Source organism: Somniosus microcephalus, chromosome 28, assembly GCF_052327205.1.
Source record: "Somniosus microcephalus isolate GS21.2 chromosome 28, FLI_Smic_1.0, whole genome shotgun sequence".
Lineage (NCBI taxonomy): Eukaryota > Metazoa > Chordata > Chondrichthyes > Squaliformes > Somniosidae > Somniosus > Somniosus microcephalus.
The window spans coordinates 19,529,396-19,554,126 of NC_141014.1; the positions used below are offsets into that span (position 1 = coordinate 19,529,396).

Below are 24,731 nucleotides of genomic sequence, written 5' to 3' on the forward strand. Positions count from 1 at the left end.
TGGATTAGAATAGCATCCCACATCCTAGTAGTGTGTCAGGTTTTAATTGTGATATTTTTGCTATTCGTGCATTGCAAAAGAGGCAAACGCCTCCAGAGGCATGAGAACACAGGAGAATGGAGAGAACGCTATGTGCGAATGGGGGAAGAAGACACCCCACTTTAAGTTGCTAGTATTGAAGGTTAAGCGTCCCTCCATTTTTAGATTTTGGCCATTTGCGCGTTTTTGTTTTAAGCATATGAATATTGTTATGTTATTAGTCGTTCTTAACTTTTTGGATTAATAAAAGGTGTATGCAGGTGGTGCAAGGGGTATCAACCCCTGCACATCTGACAGATGAATGTGTTATAGTTTAAGAAGTGCTGCCTATGATTGTCCGAATGTGCACAAAGTAATTTTCGTTTTTTTCGGAAATGGGAACTGCATGTGTCGTGAGGGTCATAGATAGTTAAGTGCCAGGAATGTTTGGATGTGGGGAATCAGGGAAAATTTGCTCACCAAGGATCATTGATACCTCTAGCAAGCTATCAGTATCACAGGGGGGCCTGTAAGATTCGAAATTTTCAGCAATAATCACGCAAGAAAACAGGATAAAATAAGACAGTTTATTGACCAAAGTAAGCTTGCACAGAAAAAACCTTTGATAAAAGGGCATACAAAATGGCCGCCGGGCCTCGTGATCAGTTTTCTGGACCATTTGATTTCTGTTACTGCAAGCCAGACAGGCTTGTGGATTGAAAACAGTAAGCCCGCGAAAGCCAGTATCGGGGAACCGAAACTCAGGGAAACAGCATACATATTCAATGGATTCTAAGTACAGGATGGGGCCCATCAAGATATGGGCGGACAATGCACGAACACTTATACCCATTTAATGTACAAAGGAGAAACCGTTTAACAGCCATCAAGGGAAATCTCCAGACCGATCAATATGCGAACCGAGTCACGATGACAATGTAAAAGACATTAAAAGACATTATCGGCCAGGAAGGCCAGTTAAGTTATCACCGGCTCCCGTTACAAGACAAAGCGCCCCTGCAGAGATTTCTGCCCGCCAAAATTAATACAAAGACAGGACTATGATTTGGCGGGAGATAAGACTGTCCCAAAAGGGTATAACTATGGATTGAAAGTCCATCAAAGTTACGGACGGTGACGGTTACACAGATCCAGGATCAAGCGCGCCTCTTCTACCTCGGTAGCTTCGGAATCGATCAAGACGCTTCGTCTTTTTAAAGACGCTTCGGACGGACAATTTCGGTGAAAAGACAACATGGTCGGTGTTCAGCCAGACAAGGCTCGGTGACGACGGGAAGACGACAAGGGTGGCCCCGGTACTGTTGTCGGGAGATCATCGACGACTCAGGCCGAAGGAGAAGACACCCTCTGGAAAGCCACCGAGCCAGGCGGGAGCGAGAAAGGTCCTCGACATACCATTCGGCCAGAGACCTTCAGATTCTCCCATTTGCATCCAGTTCTTCAACAGCTTTTAGCTGATCCAACCTTGACGAGCGCTCATCGAGGCTGTGTCTACCCCGCCGCCTCGAGAGAGAGAGAGAGAGAATATCGACTGCGCCAGAAGTTTCCAAATCCACGTGACGACGGAAAGCTGTGTCAAAAGGCTGCGAACCCCCTTTTTCGCGATTTTGAGAGTGGTGAGCATGATCCCAAGTTCCTCAGGTCAAAACTTAGTTTAGGTATAGGGGAGGGAGTTAAGGGTAATCGTAATGTGTTCTCCCTTTTACGATGTGCCGTGTGTTCCCCATTTCCATAGAGTCAAGTTCATAAATTTGTGCATGATTGTAGTTACTTTAATCTGTGCCTATGACATGTATTTTGTAATGCTTCAAACTGTTTAAAAATAAAAGCATCCATTTCGTGCTATTCAACCTGGTCTATTGAGTCCTTTCTCTGCACTACAGTTCTCTGCATCTAAGTCCAAGGTCTAGAACCGTAGGGGAGAGTGGGTCGAACCACTCAAGGGTAATTATTGCACAAAGCCTGGCAGGAGACCAGAACGAGCAAGAGAAACCCCCTACAGTCTGGGACCCGTAGACTGATTGTTTCAAATACTTTCTAAAGCCATTGGTTCCAATTTATAACAAACAGGCCATTTGGCCAAGTGGGCCCATGACAGAGTTTATACTCCACGAGCCATGCTTCATCTAACCCTATCTGCATATCCTTCTATACACCTCTCCCTAGTACTTATCTAGCTTCCCCTTAATTACATCTGTTATTTGACTCCAGTAGTTGTGTTGGCTTAATGCCGTAGTTCTATCTTCTAACACATTGGTTCATGGTAACATTAGATATTTGCACCCCTAATTTCCTTCAATACTTTCTTGTTTGTTTATTCCATTGTACAGTGAACTGTCTGAATTTCCCTTTCCAGAAACCAGAGCGGGATGAGTGGAGCAATGGTCTGGAGGTGATGCAGAGAGCTCTGCAGCTGGAGAAGAATGTCAACCAGAGTCTGCTGGATCTGCACAAACTCGGCACTGTTAGGACTGACCCTCATGTAAGTTCTTGAAGCTGTAATGTGGGCATTTGTTAAGTTGGTGGTGGTGGTACCGTGAGCCTAATCAAAAGATCTTCACGCTCAATAGCTTTGTGTTGGTGCCTTTTAGGTTTTTGAGTGGTGGGAGGTTGGCCTACTGTGGACATTGACTAGTGAATGTGTCCCAGTGATTTTAAGATCTATGCCCCTATTCTGCAGGAAGTTTAATCTAATGATGCAGTAATTCCTTTAATCTCAATTGCACCACAACACTATCCTGCAATCCAAGTGGATTGAACTCTTTCGGGAAGCTAGGATGTTCCTTGAAATCTGCTGCTGGACATAACTAGTTTCCCTCTTTTTCCAGTTGTGTGACTTCCTGGAGACCCACTACTTGGATGAGCAAGTGAAGATGATCAAGAAGCTTGGAGATCACATCACCAACTTGAAGAGACTGGGAGCCCCTGAGAATGGCATGGGAGAGTACCTGTTTGACAAGCACACCCTGGGGGAAGAGTGACTAAACTGACTGCAGGGATGAAGCCTATTGTGTTTAGTACTTGTATTTATAATTGTGTGCGAGATGCCTGTCCTGTAGGGAATGATGGTTTGTGACTTTGTGCAAGAGCTGAGAGACCTGGGCTCTTAATGTGAAATGTCACTAACTGTAAATAAACTGTTCTATATTTGACTGGATTTTGTCTCCTTCTAAATTTTAGTGGTTTTTGTTCCAGTTAACATAACTTGGTTACATTTCCAGTATTACACTGGGCTGTGCAGCAGTGTTGTCATGGGATTTGGTCATAGAATGGTTACAGCACAAGAGGCCATTCGGCCTGTCGAGCCCATGCTGGCTCTCTGCAGGAGCACTTTGGCTAGTACAACACCCTGCCCTTTCTGTGGAGCCCTGCCATTTTATCCTTCAGGTACTTGTCTAATTCCCTTTTTGGAAACAGAGATTGAGTCTGCCACCATCACCCTCTCAGGCAGTGCATTCCAGATCCTAACAACTCGCTGCGTTCAGTTTTTCCTCATTCGTCTTTGGGCCCCCTTCCAATCACCTTGAATCTGTGTCCTCTGGTTCTCGACCCTTCCACCATCGGGAACAGTTATATTTTTTGCCGGGGTAATTTTAATCTATTTAACTTTGATATTCTCTGTATTTCTTGGAAATTTGTCAATCTTGTGTTGCAAACAAACTGCAATGCTGTAATACAACAGCTTAATGTACAAAGGTGTGTTCAGCCAAATGAGCTAATGGGACCAGGGACCCCTGAAGCTTGGTAAGAAGTAGGTTTTAGAGTCTTAAAGGAGGCAGAGAGGTTTAGGGAGGGTATTCCAAAGCTTGGGCTCTAGGCAGTTAAATAGAAGTACTTGCTGCCATGGTGATGAATATTCCCCCTGCCCTTGAGAGCTTGAAGAGAGTTATAATTTAGCCATTACAATGAAATACAAGTTATAATAAACACAAGGATGATTTGCTGTGACTGTGTTCTGTCATTTCAGTCCAATGAAGAGAAAGCTCTGGTTTCGCATTCTCTAAGAATTATATTTTCCCTGGGGAAGAGCAGTTTGTATTCAGCAAACTGCTACAGATCCCCATCAGTCATTAGCGGGGGTAACTCCGTTAACAAACTCACCACTGCTGCTATAGCCTTTCTGGGCAGAGAAACAAATAACTGCTGCACAGACCAGCAATGTTGGAGCTCACTGAACTCATGATAAGGGGATTACAATTGATGTGGTGGTGGAGGAGAATCAACAATTGCCATATCGGCTTGCTATCCACATAACATAATTAGAAGCAGGAGTAGGCCATGCGGCCCTTGAGCCTGCTCCACCATTCAATAAAATCATGGCTGATCTTCAATCTCACCTCTACTTTCCAGCCCGATCTCCATATCCCTTGATCACACTACAATCTAAAAATCTATCTCAGCCTTGAATATAGTTAATGGTTCAGCATCCACAGCCCTTTGGGGTAGAGAATTTGAAAATATCTTACTGGGAAACTGTGAGTACCCTACTGGGCTTTGTTCTGGGACCACTCTCCTTCCCCCTCCCCCACCATGTTTGACTAACCTGCCAACACTCATGGTCTTGGGTAAGGTATTGAAGGACGAGGAATACGTGCGGAACTGTATTCCCACAAAATATAATCCTTCCGGAAGGAGTAAATGTATTTCATTAAATGCACAAAGTGAAACCCCCAAGTTAAATAGATACTTCTCCTGAAACTCTCTTCCCCCTCCCTGCCTGTTCCATCAATGTATAAACCCAATACCGGCAGCTCCTCCATAAATGTATTGATTGGTATTCAGGCCCATTGTGCAGTTCATACCAAATAGCAATCATCCTTTCCAAATCCGACTGCATCTCCATTTGTGTCCTTCACCGCCAGGAATGGATTCATCCGTTGATGATGCTGCAGCTGCAACACGCCAGTGTTTACACGCTAATTTAGGAACTTCGCTGAGAACTGCAGCAGGTGCAATGAAATTGCCGTCTTCAGCCATTCCACGTTGATGTCTTTGCATCTCTCGGAGGCATTTCTGGGGTATCTGAGTCCCCACATTTCACACGACGATGAGCCGCAATTCTACGAGTCGGGATGGGTTTGCGTGCTGACGGGTTTGACGGCTTCATGTTTCAGACAAAACAAAGTCTTCAGCTCACTCGATGTGAAAAACTTTACAGGCGCCCGTGTTTTAAGAATGACATTGAATTTACAGCACAGAAACTGGCCATTCGGCCCGACTGCTCCGTGCCGGTGTTTATGCTCCACACGAGCCTCCTCCTGCCTTTTTTCATCTAATCCGATCGGCATATTCTTCTATTCCCTTCTTACCAAACTTCCCCTTAAATGCATCTCTGCTCTTCGCCTCAACTACTCCTATGTGGTAGCGAGTTCCACATTCTCACCACTGAAGAAGTTGCTCCTGAATCCCCTGTTAGATTTATTAGTGACTATCTTATATTTATGGCCCTGAGTTCTGGACTCCCCCACAAGTGAAACCATTTTCTTTCCATCTACCTTATCAAAACACCTTCATCATTTTAAAGACCTCTATTAGGTCACCCTTCAGCCTTCTTATTTCTAGAGAAAAGAGCCCCAGCCTGTTCTGTCATTCCTGATCGATATAACCTCTCAGTTCTGCTATCATCCTTGTAAATCAAATTTCCACCTCCTCCAGTGCCTCTATATCCTTATTGTAATATTCTCCTTAGAGCAGAGAAGGCTAAGAGGAGATTTGATAGAGGTGTTTAAAATCATGAAGGGTTTCGATAGAGTAAATAAAGAGAAACTGTTTCCAATGGCTGAAGGGTCGCTAACCAGAGGACACAGATTTAAGATGATTCGCAAAAGAACCAGAGGCGACAGGAGGAAAAACGTTGTTACACAAGGAGTGGTTAGGATTGGGAATGCGCTGCCTGATGGGGCGGTGGATACAGATTCAATAGTGGCCTTCAAAAGGGAATTGGATAAATACTTGAAGTAGAAAAAAGTTCCAGGTTCCTGGGGAAAGAGCGGGGGAGTGGGACTAACTGGATTGCTCTTTGAACGAGCCGGGACAGACTCGATGGGCCGAATGGCCTCCTTCTGTGCTGCACTATTCTATGATTCTATGGAGACCAGAACCGTGCACCGTACTCCAAGTGCAGTCTAACCGAGGTTCCATACCAATTTAACACGTTGAACTCGGGTGCGGTTCGGCTGCAAGCACTCCCCGCACTGAGGTCAGAACGGCACTAATGGTAACTGTTTGCATCTCACAAAATCTATGAGGTCGACGTTCACCCCGCTCCGTGCCGATACATTTCCTACAGTCTGACTACAAAGAAGCACAGCCCTGGTAGCAGCTCCCCGAGTGACGGGCTAGAAAATACACCCCTGTTTCTCTGGAAGAGAAATTTCTGTCTTTACATCTGAAGGGATTGTGTGGTGGGGAGAAATATTTAATGGAAAGTCAAGCCTCATGGGTCCCGGTTCTACAGAATCTGAAAATGGGAATGAATAATACTGTGGTGTAGGTTCCATGACACACAAAGATGTTTCCAATCAATTTATTCCATTTTTTCGAACATTAATTCATGGGATGTGCACGTCGCTGTCAACGGCCAGAATTTATTGCCCATCCCGAGTCACCCTGGAGAAGGTGGTGGTGAGCCGCCTTCTTGAACCGCTGCAGTCCATGTGGTGAAGGTACTCCCACAATGCTGTTAGGGAGGGAGTTCCAGGATTTTGACCCAGCGGCGATGAAGGAACAATTGTAGGAAAATTCATCGATAGCGAAGGATGATTCTCAGCACTTTGAGCTTTTCGAAAGCAGCAAATTGTCATTTCATTCAAATGAGAGCATCAAACAACGAGAGACTTTCAGATTTGAAGAAGGCCAAGGAACCCAAAAGCAGTGACATCACCGAGACTGATCTCCTAAACCTGCTGGTTTTCCATAGCTCTGATTGGCTCTGGGTCTCACCCCCTCCTCCCCCACACCCCCTCTCCTTTGTTAATTGGTGCCTGGATTCAGGAAAGATTCCTGATTGGCTCTCAGGGATTGTCAATCATCGTTGGTCATGTCATTCCTTGTTTGAATGCAGGCTGTCCCAGTAGTATAAATACAAGAGCTTGGGGGATAGAAAGGATTAGTTCTTGAACTTTCTAGGTGGTAGTGAGCAGTAATAGTATAACAGATAATAGTGAAGATGGCCTCCCAAGTGTGTCAGAACTACCACAGGGACTGTGAGGATGCTGTCAACAAGCAGATCAACATGGAGCTCGATTCCTCCTATGTTTATCTCTCCATGGTGAGTCTTGTATTCCTTGTTGCTGTATTCTGAAAAGTTGGAAATTCTGCAGTTCCATGAACTGGTTTTAAACTATATTTCTCTTGACTTTCTTACCTGGGGAAGCAATCTTTGGGCAGTGAGTACTTCAGGGTGATCTTGTTGAGTTAATGGCCTGCTCCTTGTAGCAGCTGCACTCTGTTGACCAGGTTTAATATATGGAACGAGCTCAGCTGCTGCCTGAGTTTGTAACAGAAGAGCACAAACCTGGTCCAGTGACTGTTGGTGCTTGTTGATATGAAACAAAGTTCAGTTTCAGTGGGGTGACTGTAGTGAGTGACATGATGGCAGGTTCTCACTAGCTTTCTCTATAACTGGAAGTGAAGTCCTGGGAATCCTGGTGTTGAAGCCTTGTTCACTGAGCCTAGATCTCTTGCACTACATTGTGGTGTAAAACTACTGGAATTGAGGAATTTTCTCATTCCATGCCCAACTTCATTTTAGAATGGACAGAATAAGCATTTATATAGTTCCTTTGACTACCTCCCAAAGTACTTTGTAGCCAATGAATTCACCTGTTATTCACAGAATTCACAGAAACCCCACAGTGCAGATAGAGGCCATTTCGGCCCATCGAGCCTGCACCGACACATATCCCACCCGATCCCCGTAATCCCTACACCAACACATATCCCAGTAACCCCACGTATTTAATCCCCTAACACTAAGGGTCAATTTTTATCATAGCCAATCAACCTAACCTGCACATCTTTGGACTGTGGGAGGAAACCGGAGCACCCGGAGGAAACCCACGCAAACACAGGGAGAATGTCTGTGTGGAGTTTGCACAGTCACCTGAGGTCGGATTCGAACCCGGGTCTCTGGTGCTGTGAGGCAACAGTGCTAACCACTATGCCACCGTGCTGCCCTGTTATGTGGGAAATGCAGCAGCCAATTTGTGCACAGTAAGCTCCCACAAACCATGAGAATGATCAGATCATCTGTTTTAGTGGTGTTGGTTGAGGGATAAATATTGTCCTGGGAAACTGGCGAGAACTCCCCTGTTCTCTGAAGTAGTCCCTTGAGATCTTTCACATCCACCTGAGGACAGACAGGGCCTCTGTTTAACATCTCATCTGAATGACGGGAGGTAGAGGAGGTGCTACTTACCCAGCAGTAGAGTTTAGTTTGACTGGACATGAAATATAATCCTTAACATTAGTGTTTTTTTGCTGGTTGAGTCTTTCATCCTGGTTTTTTTTCTTGGGAGGAGAAGCTGGTCAACATGTTGATTAGTGAAGTGAATTACATTTTGCTTGTTTAACCAAAGGTATCTATTTTTGCAAAAATAAATAACACACTCTGAAGCTGTTTAAAATTCTCTCCACAGTCCTATTACTTTGACCGGGATGATGTTGCCCTGCGTCACTTTGCCGAGTTCCTCAAGGAGCAGTCACATGAGAAACACGAGGATGCGGAGAAACTGATGAAATTCCAGAATCGGCGTGGAGGCCGGATCATCTTGGAGGACATCAAGGTTGGAATCAATAAATGAGTGGCTCTCTGTTGGGATCCCATTGTTTCCAATACTTTCTAAAGCAATTAGTTCCAATTTGATTCCATGGTTCTGGTGGCTTAATGCAGTAATTCTATATTCCTGTGACACATTGGTTCATGGTAACATGGACTTCTGGCTGCCTTTCACCCCTGTTTTCCTTGTCCTGTCTCGTGTATTTTTTTGTTTAATTCATTAAGTGAACTGTGACTTTCCCCTTCAGAAACCAGAGCAGGATGAGTGGAGCAATGGTCTGGAGGTGATGCAGAGAGCTCTGCAGCTGGAGAAGAATGTCAACCAGAGTCGGCTGGATCTGCACAAACTCTCCACTGGCAGCACCGACCCTCATGTAGGTTCCTAATGTGGGCTTTTTGGGTATGTTGGAGGTGGTGGACCCTTGCTGTCCTTGAGCCTATCAAATATCTCCAAGCCCAATTGCTTTGTGTTGGGGTGTCTCTCCTGGGTCCTTCAGGGGGTTGGGGAGAACATGGGGGGGGGGTTGGCCAAATGTAGACATTGAGAATAAATGTCAGTGTATCCAAGATCTAAGCATCTATTATACATGAATTACTGGATCATTTGAGCAAATTTACATCATCTTGATTGCACCACTTGACTATCCTCCAGTCCAAGAGGATTTAAAATCCCAACTCTAGATGGAGGTGAGGGGGAGCTCCAGATGTTCCTTGATATCTGCTACTAGCCATAACTAGTTTTTGCTTTTTGGTTTCAGTTGTGTGACTTCCTGGAGACCCACTACTTGGATGAGCAAGTGAAGATGATCAAGAAGCTTGGAGATCACATCACCAACTTGAAGAGACTGGGAGCCCCTGAGAATGGCATGGGAGAGTACCTGTTTGACAAGCACACCCTGGGGGAGAGTGACTGAAGCTTATTGTGTTCAGTACTCGTGTTTATATAATTGTGTGGGAGACCCTGTCCTTCAGGGAATGATGGGTTGTGTGACTTTGTACAAAGAGCTGTGAGACCTGGGCTCTATGTAATATCAACTGTCACTAACTGTCAATAAACTGTTCAACATTGGACTGGATTTTGTCTCCTTGTAAATTTGAGTGGTTGATTATTTTCTGATTAACATTTGGTTGTCTTCAGACAAGAGCTATGCTGGGCTGTGTTTACACAGACTGAGAGGTTGCAGCCCCTCTTTCATTATTGGAAGGAGCTGCTCTCAATTTTTGGCTGCACTTCAGTCCTCCGCTCCTGATCTTTGGTCACCTGGTGTGGAGGGGAGCAGGCAGCTCGGAGGACCTCCTCGTGGGACTGCTCCTGGGCCTGGCCAAAAAAAATCTATCAATTGGTGTGGGCGGTCGAGGGGCTCATTTGGCCCGATTGCCTGCCTTCTCTTCTGCGGCCACGTTCACACACCCTGGAGATGGAGCATGAGGTGGCCAGCGGCGCGCTCGAGACCATCCACGACCGGAAGGTACCGTAGGGACTGGAGTGCATCATCACCCCCGGCAACCTAAGTTTCATTTAATGTTTTAAGTTTAGTCAGTCTGCTTGTTTAAGGGTTGCTTAGAAAGAGTACACGTGGTTATTGCCTCTTCCCGCAATCCCGTCAGCTTAACTCAAACATCCTTTCTCCTGACGGATAGACCAGACTTACCACAGTACATGTCAAATACATGGCATGTACTCGTGCAGAAGGTAATATTTAAAACAGGCGCCCGTGTTTTAAGCATGACATTGAATTTACAGCACAGAAACTGGCCATTCGGCCCGACTGCTCCGTGCCGGTGTTTATGCTCCACACGAGCCTCCTCCTGCCTTTTTTCATCTAATCCGATCAGCATATTTTCTATTCCCTTCTTACCAAACTTCCCCTTAAATGCATCTCTGCTCTTCGCCTCAACTACTCCTATGTGGTAGCGAGTTCCACATTCTCACCACTGAAGAAGTTGCTCCTGAATCCCCTGTTAGATTTATTAGTGACTATCTTATATTTATGGCCCTGAGTTCTGGACTCCCCCACAAGTGAAAGCATTTTCTTTCCATCTACCTTATCAAAACACCATCATTTTAAAGACCTCTATTAGGTCACCCTCCAGCCTTCTTATTTCTAGAGAAAAGAGCCCCAGCCTGTTCTGTCATTCCTGATCGATATAACCTCTCAGTTCTGCTATCATCCTTGTAAATCAAATTTCCACCTCCTCCAGTGCCTCTATATCCTTATTGTAATATTCTCCTTAGAGCAGAGAAGGCTAAGAGGAGATTTGACAGAGGTGTTTAAAATCATGAAGGGTTTCGATAGAGTAAATAAAGAGAAACTGTTTCCAGTGGCTGAAGGGTCGCTAACCAGAGGACACAGATTTAAGATGATTAGCAAAAGAACCAGAGGCGACAGGAGGAAAAACGTTGTTACACAAGGAGTGGTTAGGATTGGGAATGCGCTGCCTGATGGGGTGGTGGATACAGATTCAATAGTGGCCTTCAAAAGGGAATTGGATAAATACTTGAAGTAGAAAAAAGTTCCAGGTTCCTGGGGAAAGAGCGGGGGAGTGGGACTAACTGGATTGCTCTTTGAACGAGCCGGGACAGACTCGATGGGCCGAATGGCCTCCTTCTGTGCTGCACTATTCTATGATTCTATGGAGACCAGAACCGTGCACCGTACTCCAAGTGCAGTCTAACCGAGGTTCCATACCAATTTAACACTTTGAACTCGGGTGCGGTTCGGCTGCAAGCACTCCCCGCACTGAGGTCAGAACGGCACTAATGGTAACTGTTTGCATCTCACAAAATCTATGAGGTCGACGTTCACCCCGCTCCGTGCCGATACATTTCCTACAGTCTGACTACAAAGAAGCACAGCCCTGGTAGCAGCTCCCCGAGTGACGGGCTAGAAAATACACCCCTGTTTTTTCTGGAAGAGAAATTTCTGTCTTTTCATCAGAAGGGATTGTGTGGTGGGGAGAAATATTTAATGGAAAGTCAAGCCTCATGGGTCCCGGTTCTACAGAATCTGAAAATGGGAATGAATAATACTCTGGTGTAGGTTCCATGACACACAAAGATGTTTCCAATCAATTTATTCCATTTTTTCGAACATTAATTCATGGGATGTGCACGTCGCTGTCAACGGCCAGAATTTATTGCCCATCCCGAGTCACCCTGGAGAAGGTGGTGGTGAGCCGCCTTCTTGAACCGCTGCAGTCCATGTGGTGAAGGTACTCCCACAATGCTGTTAGGGAGGGAGTTCCAGGATTTTGACCCAGCGACGATGAAGGAACAATTGTAGGAAAATTCATCGATAGCGAAGGATGATTCTCAGCACTTTGAGCTTTTCGAAAGCAGCAAATTGTCATTTAATTCAAATGAGAGCATCAAACAACGAGAGACTTTCAGATTTGAAGAAGGCCAAGGAACCCAAAAGCAGTGACATCACCGAGACTGATCTCCCAAACCTGCCGGTTTTCCATAGCTCTGATTGGCTCTGGGTCTCACCCCCTCCTCCCCCACACCCCCTCTCCTTTGTTAATTGGTGCCTGGATTCAGGAAAGATTCCTGATTGGCTCTCAGGGATTGTCAATCATCGTTGGTCATGTCATTCCTTGTTTGAATGCAGGCTGTCCCAGTAGTATAAATACAAGAGCTTGGGGGGGTAGAAAGGATTAGTTCTTGAACTTTCTAGGTGATAGTGAGCAGTAATAGTAGAACAGAAAATAGTGAAGATGGCCTCCCAAGTGTGTCAGAACTACCACAAGGACTGTGAGGATGCTGTCAACAAGCAGATCAACATGGAGCTCTATTCCTCCTATGTTTATCTCTCCATGGTGAGTCTTGTATTCCTTGTTGCTGTATTCTGAAAAGTTGGAAATTCTGCAGTTCCATGAACTGGTTTTAAACTATATTTCTCTTGACTTCCTTACCTGGGGAAGCAATCTTTGGGCAGTGAGTACTTCAGGGTGATCTTGTTGAGTTAATGGCCTGCTCCTTGTAGCAGCTGCACTCTGTTGACCAGGTTTAATATATGGAACTCGCTCAGCTGCTGCCTGAGTTTGTAACAGAAGAGCACAAACCTGGTCCAGTGACTGTTGGTGCTTGTTGACATGAAACAAAGTTCAGTTTCAGTGGGGTGACTGTAGTGAGTGACATGATGGCAGGTCCTCACTAGCTTTCTCTATAACTGGAAGTGAAGTCCTGGGAATCCTGGTGTTGAAGCCTTGTTCACTGAGCCTAGATCTCTTGCACTACATTGTGGTGTAAAACTACTGGAATTGAGGAATTTTCTCATTCCATGCCCAACTTCATTTTAGAATGGACAGAATAAGCATTTATATAGTTCCTTTTGACTACCTCCCAAAGTACTTTGTAGCCAATGAATTCACCTGTTATGTGGGAAATGCAGCAGCCAATTTGTGCACAGTAAGCTCCCACAAACCATGAGAATGATCAGATCATCTGTTTTAGTGGTGTTGGTTGAGGGATAAATATTGTCCTGGGAAACCGGAGAGAACTCCCCTGTTCTCTGAAGTAGTGCCTTGAGATCTTTCACATCCACCTGAGGACAGACAGGGCCTCTGTTTAACATCTCATCTGAATGACAGGAGGTAGAGGAGGTGCTACTTACCCAGCAGTAGAGTTTAGTTTGACTGGAGATGAAATATAATCCTTAACATATTAGTGTTTTTTTGCTGGTTGAGTCTTTCATCCTGGTTTTTTTTCTTGGGAGGAGAAGCTGGTCAACATGTTGATTAGTGAAGTGAATTATATTTTGCTTGTTTAACCAAAGGTATCTATTTTTGCAAAAATAAATAACTCACTCTGAAGCTGTTTAAAATTCTCTCCACAGTCCTATTACTTTGACCGGGATGATGTTGCCCTGCGTCACTTTGCCGAGTTCCTCAAGGAGCAGTCACATGAGAAACACGAGGATGCGGAGAAACTGATGAAATTCCAGAATCGGCGTGGAGGCCGGATCATCTTGGAGGACATCAAGGTTGGATTCAATAAATGAGTGGCTCTCTGTTGGGATCCCATTGTTTCCAATACTTTCTAAAGCAATTAGTTCCAATTTGATTCCATGGTTCTGGTGGCTTAATGCAGTAATTCTATATTCCTGTGACACATTGGTTCATGGTAACATGGACTTCTGGCTGCCTTTCACCCCTGTTTTCCTTGTCCTGTCTCGTGTATTTTTTTGTTTAATTCATTGTAAGTGAACTGTGACTTTCCCCTTCAGAAACCAGAGCAGGATGAGTGGAGCAATGGTCTGGAGGTGATGCAGAGAGCTCTGCAGCTGGAGAAGAATGTCAACCAGAGTCTGCTGGATCTGCACAAACTCTCCACTGGCAGCACCGACCCTCATGTAGGTTCCTAATGTGGGCTTTTTGGGTATGTTGGAGGTGGTGGACCCTTGCTGTCCTTGAGCCTATCAAATATCTCCAAGCCCAATTGCTTTGTGTTGGGGTGTCTCTCCTGGGTCCTTCAGGGGGTTGGGGAGAACATGGGGGGGTTGGCCAAATGTAGACATTGAGAATAAATGTCAGTGTATCCAAGATCTAAGCATCTATTATACATGAATTACTGGATCATTTGAGCAAATTTACATCATCTCGATTGCACCACTTGACTATCCTCCAGTCCAAGAGGATTTAAAATCCCAACTCTAGATGGAGGTGAGGGGGAGCTCCAGATGTTCCTTGATATCTGCTACTAGCCATAACCAGTTTTGCTTTTTGGTTTCAGTTGTGTGACTTCCTGGAGACCCACTACTTGGATGAGCAAGTGAAGATGATCAAGAAGCTTGGAGATCACATCACCAACTTGAAGAGACTGGGAGCCCCTGAGAATGGCATGGGAGAGTACCTGTTTGACAAGCACACCCTGGGGGAGAGTGACTGAAGCTTAGTGTTCAGTACTCGTGTTTATATAATTGTGTGGGAGACCGTCCTTCAGGGAATGATGGGTTGTGTGACTTTGTACAAAGCTGTGAGACCTGGGCTCTATGTAATATCAACTGTCACTAACTGTCAATAAACTGTTCAACATTGGACTGGATTTTGTTTCCTTGTAAATTTGAGTGGTTGATTATTTTCTGATTAACATTTGGTTGTCTTCAGACAAGAGCTATGCTGGGCTGTGTTTACACAGACTGAGAGGTTGCAGCCCCTCTTTCATTATTGGAAGGAGCTGCTCAATTTTTGGCTGCACTTCAGTCCCCCGCTCCTGATCTTTGGTCACCTGGTGTGGAGGGGAGCAGGCAGCTCGGAGGACCTCCTCGTGGGACTGTTCCTGGGCCTGGCCAAAAAAATCTATCAATTGGTGTGGGCGGTCGAGGGGGTCATTTGGCCCGATTGCCTGCCTTCTATTCTGCGGCCACGTTCACACCCTGGAGATGGAGCATGGGGTGGCCAGCGGCGCGCTCGAGACCTTCCACGACCGGAAGGTACCGTAGGGACTGGAGTGCATCATCACCCCCGGCAACCTAAGTTTCATTTAATGTTTTAAGTTTAGTCAGTCTGCTTGTTTAAGGGTTGCTTAGAAAGAGTACACGTGGTTATTGCCTCTTCCCGCAATCCCGTCAGCTTAACTCAAACATCCTTTCTCCTGACGGATAGACCAGACTTACCACAGTACATGTCAAATACATGGCATGTACTCGTGCAGAAGGTAATATTTAAAACAGGCGCCCGTGTTTTAAAAATGACATTGAATTTACAGCACAGAAACTGGCCATTCGGCCCGACTGCTCCGTGCCGGTGTTTATGCTCCACACGAGCCTCCTCCTGCCTTTTTTCATCTAATTCGATCAGCATATTTTCTATTCCCTTCTTACCAAACTTCCCCTTAAATGCATCTCTGCTCTTCGCCTCAACTACTCCTATGTGGTAGCGAGTTCCACATTCTCACCACTGAAGAAGTTGCTCCTGAATCCCTTGTTAGATTTATTAGTGACTATCTTATATTTATGGCCCTGAGTTCTGGACTCCCCCACAAGTGAAAGCATTTTCTTTCCATCTACCTTATCAAAACACCTTCATAATTTTAAAGACCTCTATTAGGTCACCCTTCCTATTTCTAGAGAATAGAGCCCCAGCCTGTTCTGTCATTCCTGATCGATATAACCTCTCAGTTCTGCTATCATCCTTGTAAATCAAATTTCCACCTCCTCCAGTGCCTCTATATCCTTTTTGTAATATTCTCCTTAGAGCAGAGAAGGCTAAGAGGAGATTTGATAGAGGTGTTTAAAATCATGAAGGGTTTCGATAGAGTAAATAAAGAGAAACTGTTTCCAGTGGCTGAAGGGTCGCTAACCAGAGGACACAGATTTAAGATGATTAGCAAAAGAACCAGAGGCGACAGGAGGAAAATCTTTGTTACACAAGGAGTGGTTAGTGTTAAGTATGTGTATTGTATTGAACAATTAACACAAAGACTTAAACGTATAACTCAAACAGGTCTTTACTGGTTGGAGGTAGGCACTATACATAGGTCTTTACTTCATATCCACAGGCGGGAACTGAGGGGAGATCAGTACCCACAGTACTATTTATACCCCTATGGCCAGGAGTGGTACTGCGTATCACTACGCCCTACAAGTAGTGCAGTCCTGTCCATAGGTTCAAAGTAGCACACATATTACATACACAACATTCCTCCCTTCCTAGCTTTACAGTCATCTCCCCATTTAACATAACGTAATAACATATATACATATATAACTTCAGGTTTACATAACAGAATAACATAGATAACTTCATGTCAAAACAGATCACAGATTCAGTCTCTGCGGAAAACAGTTCACAGATTCAATCTCTGTGGTGTAGTCGGTTCACGTTGCTGGAGTGACTCATTCAATAGTCCTTCCATGGATTTAACAGTTTGAACTTCCGAACTGAATTGGCTCCGTTCGGAGGGACCACGTGTGTGATCTGGTAGAGGTAATAATGGTTCAGATGGGTCATCTTCTGTTTCGACTTTTCCTTTTCTGCTTCTTGGAGACTCTCTGGGCTCCGTCAGCTGCCAGCTGCATGCGCAGTTCCTCCTTCTCTTCCTCCTTTTTCCGTAGTAGAGCCACCTTCTCCCGATGTTCTGTAGACTTTCGGTGCTCCTCCATGATTTCTGTATGGTGGGAGTCGAAGTTACAAGTTGGGCAGCACAGGACATAGTAATATTCGGTGTCGTCCTGATCTAGGCCAGCGAGAGGGTCTTCTATTTCCTCCATACCCAGCTGGGCGTTAGCCAGCTTTTGTTCCAAGTCCAGACATCTTTCCTGAAGAGACTTCTTCATGCGTACCTCTTCATCCAGCTTTTTCTGGGCTTTCAGCAAGTCGTTTACTAATGACCTCATTTGAGATTTTACTACTTCAACTTCTTTTGGAGATTGATTGATCGGACTATTCAATCCCTCTACCGGAGCAGCTGTTTCAGCGGTCTGTTGTTCTACGTTGACGTGAGTCAGCGTACTTTTGGCATCCAAGGGCTGCTCTGTTGCAGTCATCTCAGTCTGTGTTGCCACCTCAGCTCTTCCAATAACCTTTGAGAGCTCCGAACCCCTTTCGTTTGAATATTGAAGTTCGTGTTCAAGTTTTTCCCATTTCAGAGTCCTGTCCTTCAGCATATGCAGGAGTTGGCTGACCGTTAACTCCTCTGACATCAGACGTTTTGTGTGCTCCTGCTCCATTTTCTCCATCAGCTGCTTCTGTTGTCTTTCCAGATTCTCCAACTCTATATCAAAAAACTCTTTCGTTGCATTCAACTCTTGCTCACAACGGCGAAGCATTTGTTCTAATTGCTGTTGTAGTTTGAAATGGAGTTGAGTTCGAGCCCGGTGTCCCTCAGAAATGGGCACATCAGTAGACTTGCCAGACTCAGAATCCACAGTTAAACTATGTTGTTGTTGCTCAGTGGAATTCTGTGCTGAAACTTTGTCTTTTGCACCTGAGTTGGGCTTACCATCATCCGTTCCAGAGTCTGGGCCGACTATCTTCACCGAGTTCTCACTCGTTATTGTTTGTAGGAAATGCCAGTCCATATTCATTTTCCTAATCCACTCCCGTCCTAGTAGTGGAGAACCTCCTTCAGATATCACATATAAGTCCATTATTTGACTGTCTTCGCCCTTGTGGACCACTGCAACCTCTATTTTCCCGATGGGGTACACTCTTTGCCCCGTGTATGTTTTCAATATAATCCCCGTATCCTGTAGGGGAATATGTTGGAATAACTTTCCGTAATCTTTCTTATTTATGACCGTCAATGCCGATCCAGTGTCCAATTCCAGTTTTACTTGGACTCCTTCTATCTGAAGAGTGACCCAAATTGTCTGGAGGTCTGCACCCTTACCAGCGTTGAGTACTCTTAAGCTAGCCAGTTCATTACAGCTTAAGCTAGCCAGTTCATTACTGCTAGCGTCTGAATCGGACTTCTGTTCGGTCACCTTGTGTACCTTTGCGTATTTTCCTTGCGGTGACTTCTTGTTGCTGGTCTTCTTCCCTGACCTGCATACTCTAGCTATATGTCCAAGCCTACCACAAGTTCTACATTCTTGGTTTTTAAACCAACACTGGTTCTGATCATGCGTTGTCTTTCCACAACGATAACATTTGCCAGAACTCACACCCAATTTGTGTGCACTGAGCTCCGGTGACCGTAGCTGCATTACTGCCGTGCCTCTCGCTGCGGCTTCGTGTGCTGCTGCCATAGTGACCGCCTTCTCAAGCGTCAGCTCATTCTCCTCGAGCAGTCGCTTTTGTGTATCCTGTTTAAATAAACCACACACAAATTTGTCTCGAAGTGCCTCTGTCAGTCCCGTTCCAAACTGGCAATATTTCGCTAATTTATGCAATTCCAGCAAATAATCAGCATTGCTTTCATGCTGTAGCTGCCTTCTGTCGTAAAATTTAAATCGTTCCGCTAGCATCAGCGGTGTGGGGTTTAGATGATCTTTCAGGACAGTAACAATCTCATCGAACGTCTTATCCGCCGGTTCATCTGGTGATAACAGGTGTTTCAATTGCCCGTATGTCTTCGCACCCATTAAATTTAATAATGTTAGAGCTTTATCTTGGTCACGAATTTTATTGGCCTTACAATAATTTTTTTACTCTTTCAACATATATGGCCCAATCTTCGAGGTCACTATCAAAGGTGCTAATATTCCCGTGTTTAGGCATTGTAGATTTGCAATTTCTCAGATTTTATTTTGTTTACTTGTTATCAAAGATGGCGGCTTCCCGCTCTTGCCGTCGTCCTCCGCCCACAAAATGGCGGTTTTCCCGCGCTTGGCGGTCTTCACCCATCCCCCGACGCCGTCTCCCTTCAGCCCCCGAGTGCAGCCCTTATCTTCGCCGCGATCGCCCGAGTGCTGCCCTTATCAGCGGATGCGATCGCTGGATCGCGAAGTGGCTCCCGACCGAAGCGACTCTTGCTCGCTCCCTCCCGGGCTCTGGCTTACCCGCTCGCGCGTTTCACCGCGGCTCTTATCAGGGATTGCGATCGCCCTTATCTTCTCCAACTTCCCCAGCCCTGTCTTTGCAGCCAACACTGCACGGCTTACCCCACCACCTAGGTTGAACAAGGAAACTGCAGAAAGACTTCTGTCAGTCGCTGGAAGCTGTCAGGATGGCTGCTGCATTCCAGTGCTCAGTCGCTGATGGAGGCTTCAGAGTCCTAAAGCCTGTCGCTTCTAGTGGGGTGGTGATGTTTGAAACCTCTCTTCAACTGCCGCAGGATAAGAACCTGACTCGTCGCCAGTGTTAAGTATGTGTATTGTATTGAACAATTAACACAAAGACTTAAACGTATAACTCAAACAGGTCTTTACTGGTTGGAGGTAGGGACTATACATAGGTCTTTACTTCATGTCCACAGGCGGGAACTGAGGGGAGATCAGTACCCACAGTACTACTTATACCCCTATGGCCAGGAGTGGTACTGCGTATCACTACGCCCTACAAGTAGTGCAGTCCTGTCCATAGGTTCAAAGTAGCACACATATTACATACACAACAGTTAGGATTGGGAATGCGCTGCCTGATGGGGCGGTGGATACAGATTCAATAGTGGCCTTCAAAAGGGAATTGGATAAATACTTGAAGTAGAAAAAAGTTCCAGGTTCCTGGGGAAAGAGCGGGGGAGTGGGACTAACTGGATTGCCCTTTGAACGAGCCGGGACAGACTCGATGGGCCGAATGGCCTCCTTCTGTGCTGCACTATTCTATGATTCTATGGAGCCCAGAACCGTGCACCGTACTCCAAGTGCAGTCTAACCGAGGTTCTATACCAATTTAACATGTTGAACTCGGGTGCGGTTCAGCTGCAAGCACTCCCCGCACTGAGGTCAGAACGGCACTAATGGTAACTGTTTGCATCTCACAAAATCTATGAGGTCGACGTTCACCCCGCTCCGTGCCGATACATTTCCTACAGTCTGACTACAAAGAAGCACAGCCCTGGTAGCAGCTCCCCGAGTGACGGGCAAGAAAATACACCCCTGTTTTTCTGGAAGAGAAATTCCTGTCTTTACATCCGAAGGGATTGTGTGATGGGGAGAAATATTTAATGGAAAGTCAAGCCTCATGGGTCCCGGTTCTACAGAATCTGAAAATGGGAATGAATAATACTCTGGTGTAGGTTCCATAACACACAAAGATGTTTCCAATCAATTTATTCCATTTTTTTGAACATTAATTCATGGGATGTGGGCGTCGCTGTCAACGGCCAGAATTTATTGCCCATCCCGAGTCGCCCTGGAGAAGGTGGTGGTGAGCCGCCTTCTTGAACCGCTGCAGTCCGTGCGGTGAAGGTACTCCCACAATGCTGTTAGGGAGGGAGTTCCAGGATTTTGACCCAGCGACGATGAAGGAACGATTGTAGGAAAATTCATCGATAGCGAAGGATGATTCTCAGCACCTTGAGCTTTTGGAAAGCAGCAAATTGTCATTTAATTCAAATGAGAGCATCAAACAACGAGACACTTTCCGATTTGAAGATGGTCAAGGAACCCAAAAGCAGTGACATCACCGAGACACACTTCCGTGACCGGTGGGCGCCGCGGGGACTGGAGTGCATAATTGGATTGGACAAGCAAATTTTAATTTGATTTGCTGAGGATTATTTAAAGTTTTAGAGGTTTATTTACAGTTTATTTGGTTAATTTACTTGGTCCATTAAAAGAGGGACATCACCGAGACTGATCTCCCAAACCTGCCGGTTTTCCATAGCTCTGATTGGCTCTGGGTCTCACCCCCTCCTCCCCCACACCCCCTCTCCTTTGTTAATTGGTGCCTGAATTCAGGGAAGATTCCTGATTGGCTCTCAGGGATTGTCAATCATCATTGATTTGATTTCCTTGTTTGAATGCAGGCTGTCCCAGTAGTATAAATACAAGAGCTTGGGTTAGAAAGGGTCAGTTCTTGAACTTTCTAGGTGATAGTGAGCAGTAATAGTATAACAGATAATAGTGAAGATGGCCTCCCAAGTGTGTCAGAACTACCACAAGGACTGTGAGGATGCTGTCAACAAGCAGATCAACATGGAGCTCTATTCCTCCTATGTTTATCTCTCCATGGTGAGTCTTGTATTCCTTGTTGCTGTATTCTGAAAAGTTGGACATTCTGCAGTTCCATGAACTGGCTTTAAACTATATTTCTCTTGACTTCTTACCTGGGGAAGCAATCTTTGGGCAGTGAGTACTTCAGGGTGATCTTGTTGAGTTAATGGCCTGCTCCTTGTAGCAGCTGCACTCTGTTGACCAGGTTTAATATATGGAACGAGCTCAGCTGCTGCCTGAGTTTGTAACAGAAGAGCACAAACCTGGTCCAGTGACTGTTGGTGCTTGTTGACATGAGACAAAGTTCAGTTTCAGTGGGGTGACTGTAGTGAGTGACATGATGGCAGGTCCTCACTAGCTTTCTCTATAACTGGCAGTGAAGTCCTGGGAATCCTGGTGTTGAAGCCTTGTTCACTGAGCCTAGATCTCTTGCACTACATTGTGGTGTAAAACTACTGGAATTGAAGTTTCTCCTTTCCATGCCCAATGTTAGTTTAGAATGGAAAGAAGGAGCATTTATATAGTTCCTTTTGACTACCTCCCAAAATACTTTGTAGCCAATGAAGTCACATGTTATGTGGGAAATGCAGCAGCCAATTTGTGCACAGTAAGCTCCCACGAACAATGAGAAAATGATCAGATCATCTGTTTGTGATGTTGGTTGAGGGATAAATATTGGCCTGGGAAACCGGAGAGAACTCCCCTGTTCTCTGAAGTAGTGCCTTGAGATCTTTCACATCCACCTGAGGACAGACAGGACCTCTGTTTAACATCTCATCTGAATGATGGGAAGTAGAGGAGGTGCTATTTATCCAGCAGTAGAGTTTAGTTTGACTGGACATGAAATCTAATCCTGAACATTAGTTTATACTTTTTGTTTTTTGCTGGTTGAATCTTTCATCCTGGTTTTTGTTTATTGGGAGGAGAAGCTGGCCAGCATGTTCAGATTAGTGAAGTGAATTATATTTTGCTAGTTAACCAATGGCATCTTGAGGCTAAAGGGATCAAGGGATATGGGGAGAAAGCAGGGACAAGGTACTGAATTTGGATGATCAACCATGATCTCATTAAATGGAAGAGCAGGCTCGAGGGGCTGAATGGCCTACTCCTGCTCCTATCTTCTATTTTTCGATCTATTTTTGCAAGATTAAGAACTCACTAACTAACTAGGGGTACATATAATAATCTTGCATTGTATATGAAGATCTAGGTCTGATGAAGCTGTTTAAAATTTCTCTCCACAGTCCTATTACTTTGACCGGGATGATGTTGCCCTGCGTCACTTTGCCGAGTTCCTCAAGGAGCAGTCACATGAGAAACACGAGGATGCTGAGAAACTGATGAAATTCCAGAATCGGCGTGGAGGCCGAATCATCTTGGAGGACATCAAGGTTGGATTCAATAAATGAGTGGCCCTCTGTCGGGATCCCATTGTTTCCAATACTTTCTAAAGCAATTGGTTCCAATTTGATTCCATGGTTCTGGTGGCTTAATGCAGTAATTCTATATTCCTGTGACACATTGGTTCATGGTAACATGGACTTCTGGCTGCCTTTCACCCCTGTTTGCCTTGTACTGTCATGTATTTTTTGTTTAATTCATTGTAAGTGAACTGTGACTTTCCCCTTCAGAAACCAGAGCAGGATGAGTGGAGCAATGGTCTAGAGGTGATGCAGAGAGCTCTGCAGCTGGAGAAGAATGTCAACCAGAGTCTGCTGGATCTGCACAAACTCTCCACTGCGAGCACTGACCCTCATGTAAGTTCTTAATGTGGGTTTTTGGGTATGTTGGAGGTGGTGGAAACTTGCTGTCCTTATGCCTATTCAATATTCTCCATGCCCAATTGCTTTGTGTTGGGGTGTCTCTCTTGGGTCCTTAATGGGGTTGGGGAGAGGATGGGACAGTGCCTAATGTGGACCTTGAGAATAAATGTGTCGGTGTTTCTAGCATCTATTGTAGAGGAATTACTGGATCATTGGAGCAAATTTGCATCATCTCAATTGCACCACTTGACTATCCTCCAGTCCGAGGATTAAAATCCCAACTCGCGAGGCGGGGGAGAAGCTCGGATGTTCCTTTATCTGCTACTGGCCATAACTAGTGTCACTTTTTGTTTCTTTCAGTTGTGTGACTTCTTGGAGACCCACTACTTGGATGAGCAAGTGAAGATGATCAAGAAGCTTGGAGATCACATCACCAACTTGAAGAGACTGGGAGCCCCTGAGAATGGCATGGGAGAGTACCTGTTTGACAAACACACCCTGGGGGAGAGTGACTGAAGCTTTTTTGTTCAGTATTGGTGTTTATATAATTGTGTGGGAGACCCTGTCCTTCAGGGACAGATGGGCTGTGTGACTGACTTTGTACAAAGAGCTGTGAGACCTGGGCTCTTAATGTAATATCAACTGTCACTAACTATAAATAAACTGTTCAACATTGGACTGGATTTTGTGTCCTTGTAAATTTGAGTGTTTGTTTTCTGATTAACATTTGGTTGTCTTCAGGCAAGAGCTACACTATGCTGTGTTTACATCGAATGGGAGGTTGCAGCCCCTCTTTCGTTACTTAAAGGGGCTGCTCCTTGATTTTTGGTTGCACTTCAGTCCCACGCTCTTGATCTACGGTCACCTGGTGCAGAGGGGAGCGGGCACCTTGGAGGACCTCCTCATGGGACTGCTCCTGGCCCTGGCTTTAAAAAAAACCCATTAATTTGTCCAGGCAGCGGGGTCGTTCAGCCAGATTGCCTGTCTCTCTTCCACGGCCATGTTCGCACCCGGCTGGCCCTGGAGATGGAGCACGCGGTGTCCGCTGGCACGCTTGAGTATATCCGCGACTGGTGGGTGCCGCGGGGACTGGAGTGCATCATCACCCCGACCAACACAACTTTAATTTAAGTTAAGGTTCACTTAATGTTTCAAGTTTCGTTATAGTCTGTTTATTTACAGGTTGCTCAAAAAAGTACAGTGATTGCGCCTCTCTTCTTGCAATCCCATCAGCTTAACTCAAACATCCTTTTCTGAGGGGGGATAGACCAGACTGTACATGGAATGTACTTATGCAAAAGGTAATATTTAAAACATTACAAAAACACACACAGTTAACCATCATTTAAAGCTGGCATAATCTAATAATGGGGTAAGGTGGACCTACAAATACAAAGGGAGCGGGATAGGTGGGTGGAAAATGGCATTTAATGTGGGGAAAAGACAAAAGAATGAGACTAGGAGAAAGGCTTGCATTTCTATAGCGCCTTTCCTGACCACCGGACATCTTAAAGTGCTTTACAGCCAATTAAGTACTTTTTGAAGTGTAGTCACTTTTGTACTGTGGGAGCCAATTTACACACAGCAAGCTTCCCACAAACGACATGA

The 24,731-nt window shown here is 45.3% G+C and overlaps 4 protein-coding genes across 4 annotated transcripts; all 4 read left to right on the forward strand.

The window, feature by feature from the left end:
• The first annotated feature begins 2,399 nt into the window (after positions 1–2,399).
• On the forward strand, positions 2,400–3,196 carry LOC147099025 (ferritin, higher subunit-like). The gene is made up of 2 exons (XM_085969262.1): positions 2,400–2,521; positions 2,868–3,196. The coding sequence occupies exons 1-2, from the start codon at positions 2,435–2,437 to the stop codon at positions 3,018–3,020; spliced, it is 240 nt and encodes a 79-aa protein (XP_085825388.1). The 5' UTR covers positions 2,400–2,434; the 3' UTR covers positions 3,021–3,196.
• Positions 3,197–7,146: 3,950 nt separating this feature from the next.
• On the forward strand, positions 7,147–9,894 carry LOC147099026 (ferritin heavy chain B-like). The gene is made up of 4 exons (XM_085969263.1): positions 7,147–7,309; positions 8,679–8,825; positions 9,067–9,192; positions 9,577–9,894. The coding sequence occupies exons 1-4, from the start codon at positions 7,208–7,210 to the stop codon at positions 9,730–9,732; spliced, it is 531 nt and encodes a 176-aa protein (XP_085825389.1). The 5' UTR covers positions 7,147–7,207; the 3' UTR covers positions 9,733–9,894.
• A 2,572-nt stretch (positions 9,895–12,466) lies between these two features.
• Positions 12,467–14,766, forward strand: LOC147099027 (ferritin heavy chain B-like). Its single transcript, XM_085969264.1, has 4 exons — positions 12,467–12,637; positions 13,657–13,803; positions 14,047–14,172; positions 14,553–14,766. Exons 1-4 carry the CDS (start codon positions 12,536–12,538, stop codon positions 14,706–14,708), a joined length of 531 nt encoding a protein of 176 aa, XP_085825390.1. The 5' UTR covers positions 12,467–12,535; the 3' UTR covers positions 14,709–14,766.
• Positions 14,767–21,208: 6,442 nt separating this feature from the next.
• Positions 21,209–23,806, forward strand: LOC147099028 (ferritin heavy chain B-like). The gene is made up of 4 exons (XM_085969265.1): positions 21,209–21,378; positions 22,605–22,751; positions 22,992–23,117; positions 23,484–23,806. Exons 1-4 carry the CDS (start codon positions 21,277–21,279, stop codon positions 23,637–23,639), a joined length of 531 nt encoding a protein of 176 aa, XP_085825391.1. The 5' UTR covers positions 21,209–21,276; the 3' UTR covers positions 23,640–23,806.
• Positions 23,807–24,731: the final 925 nt, after the last annotated feature.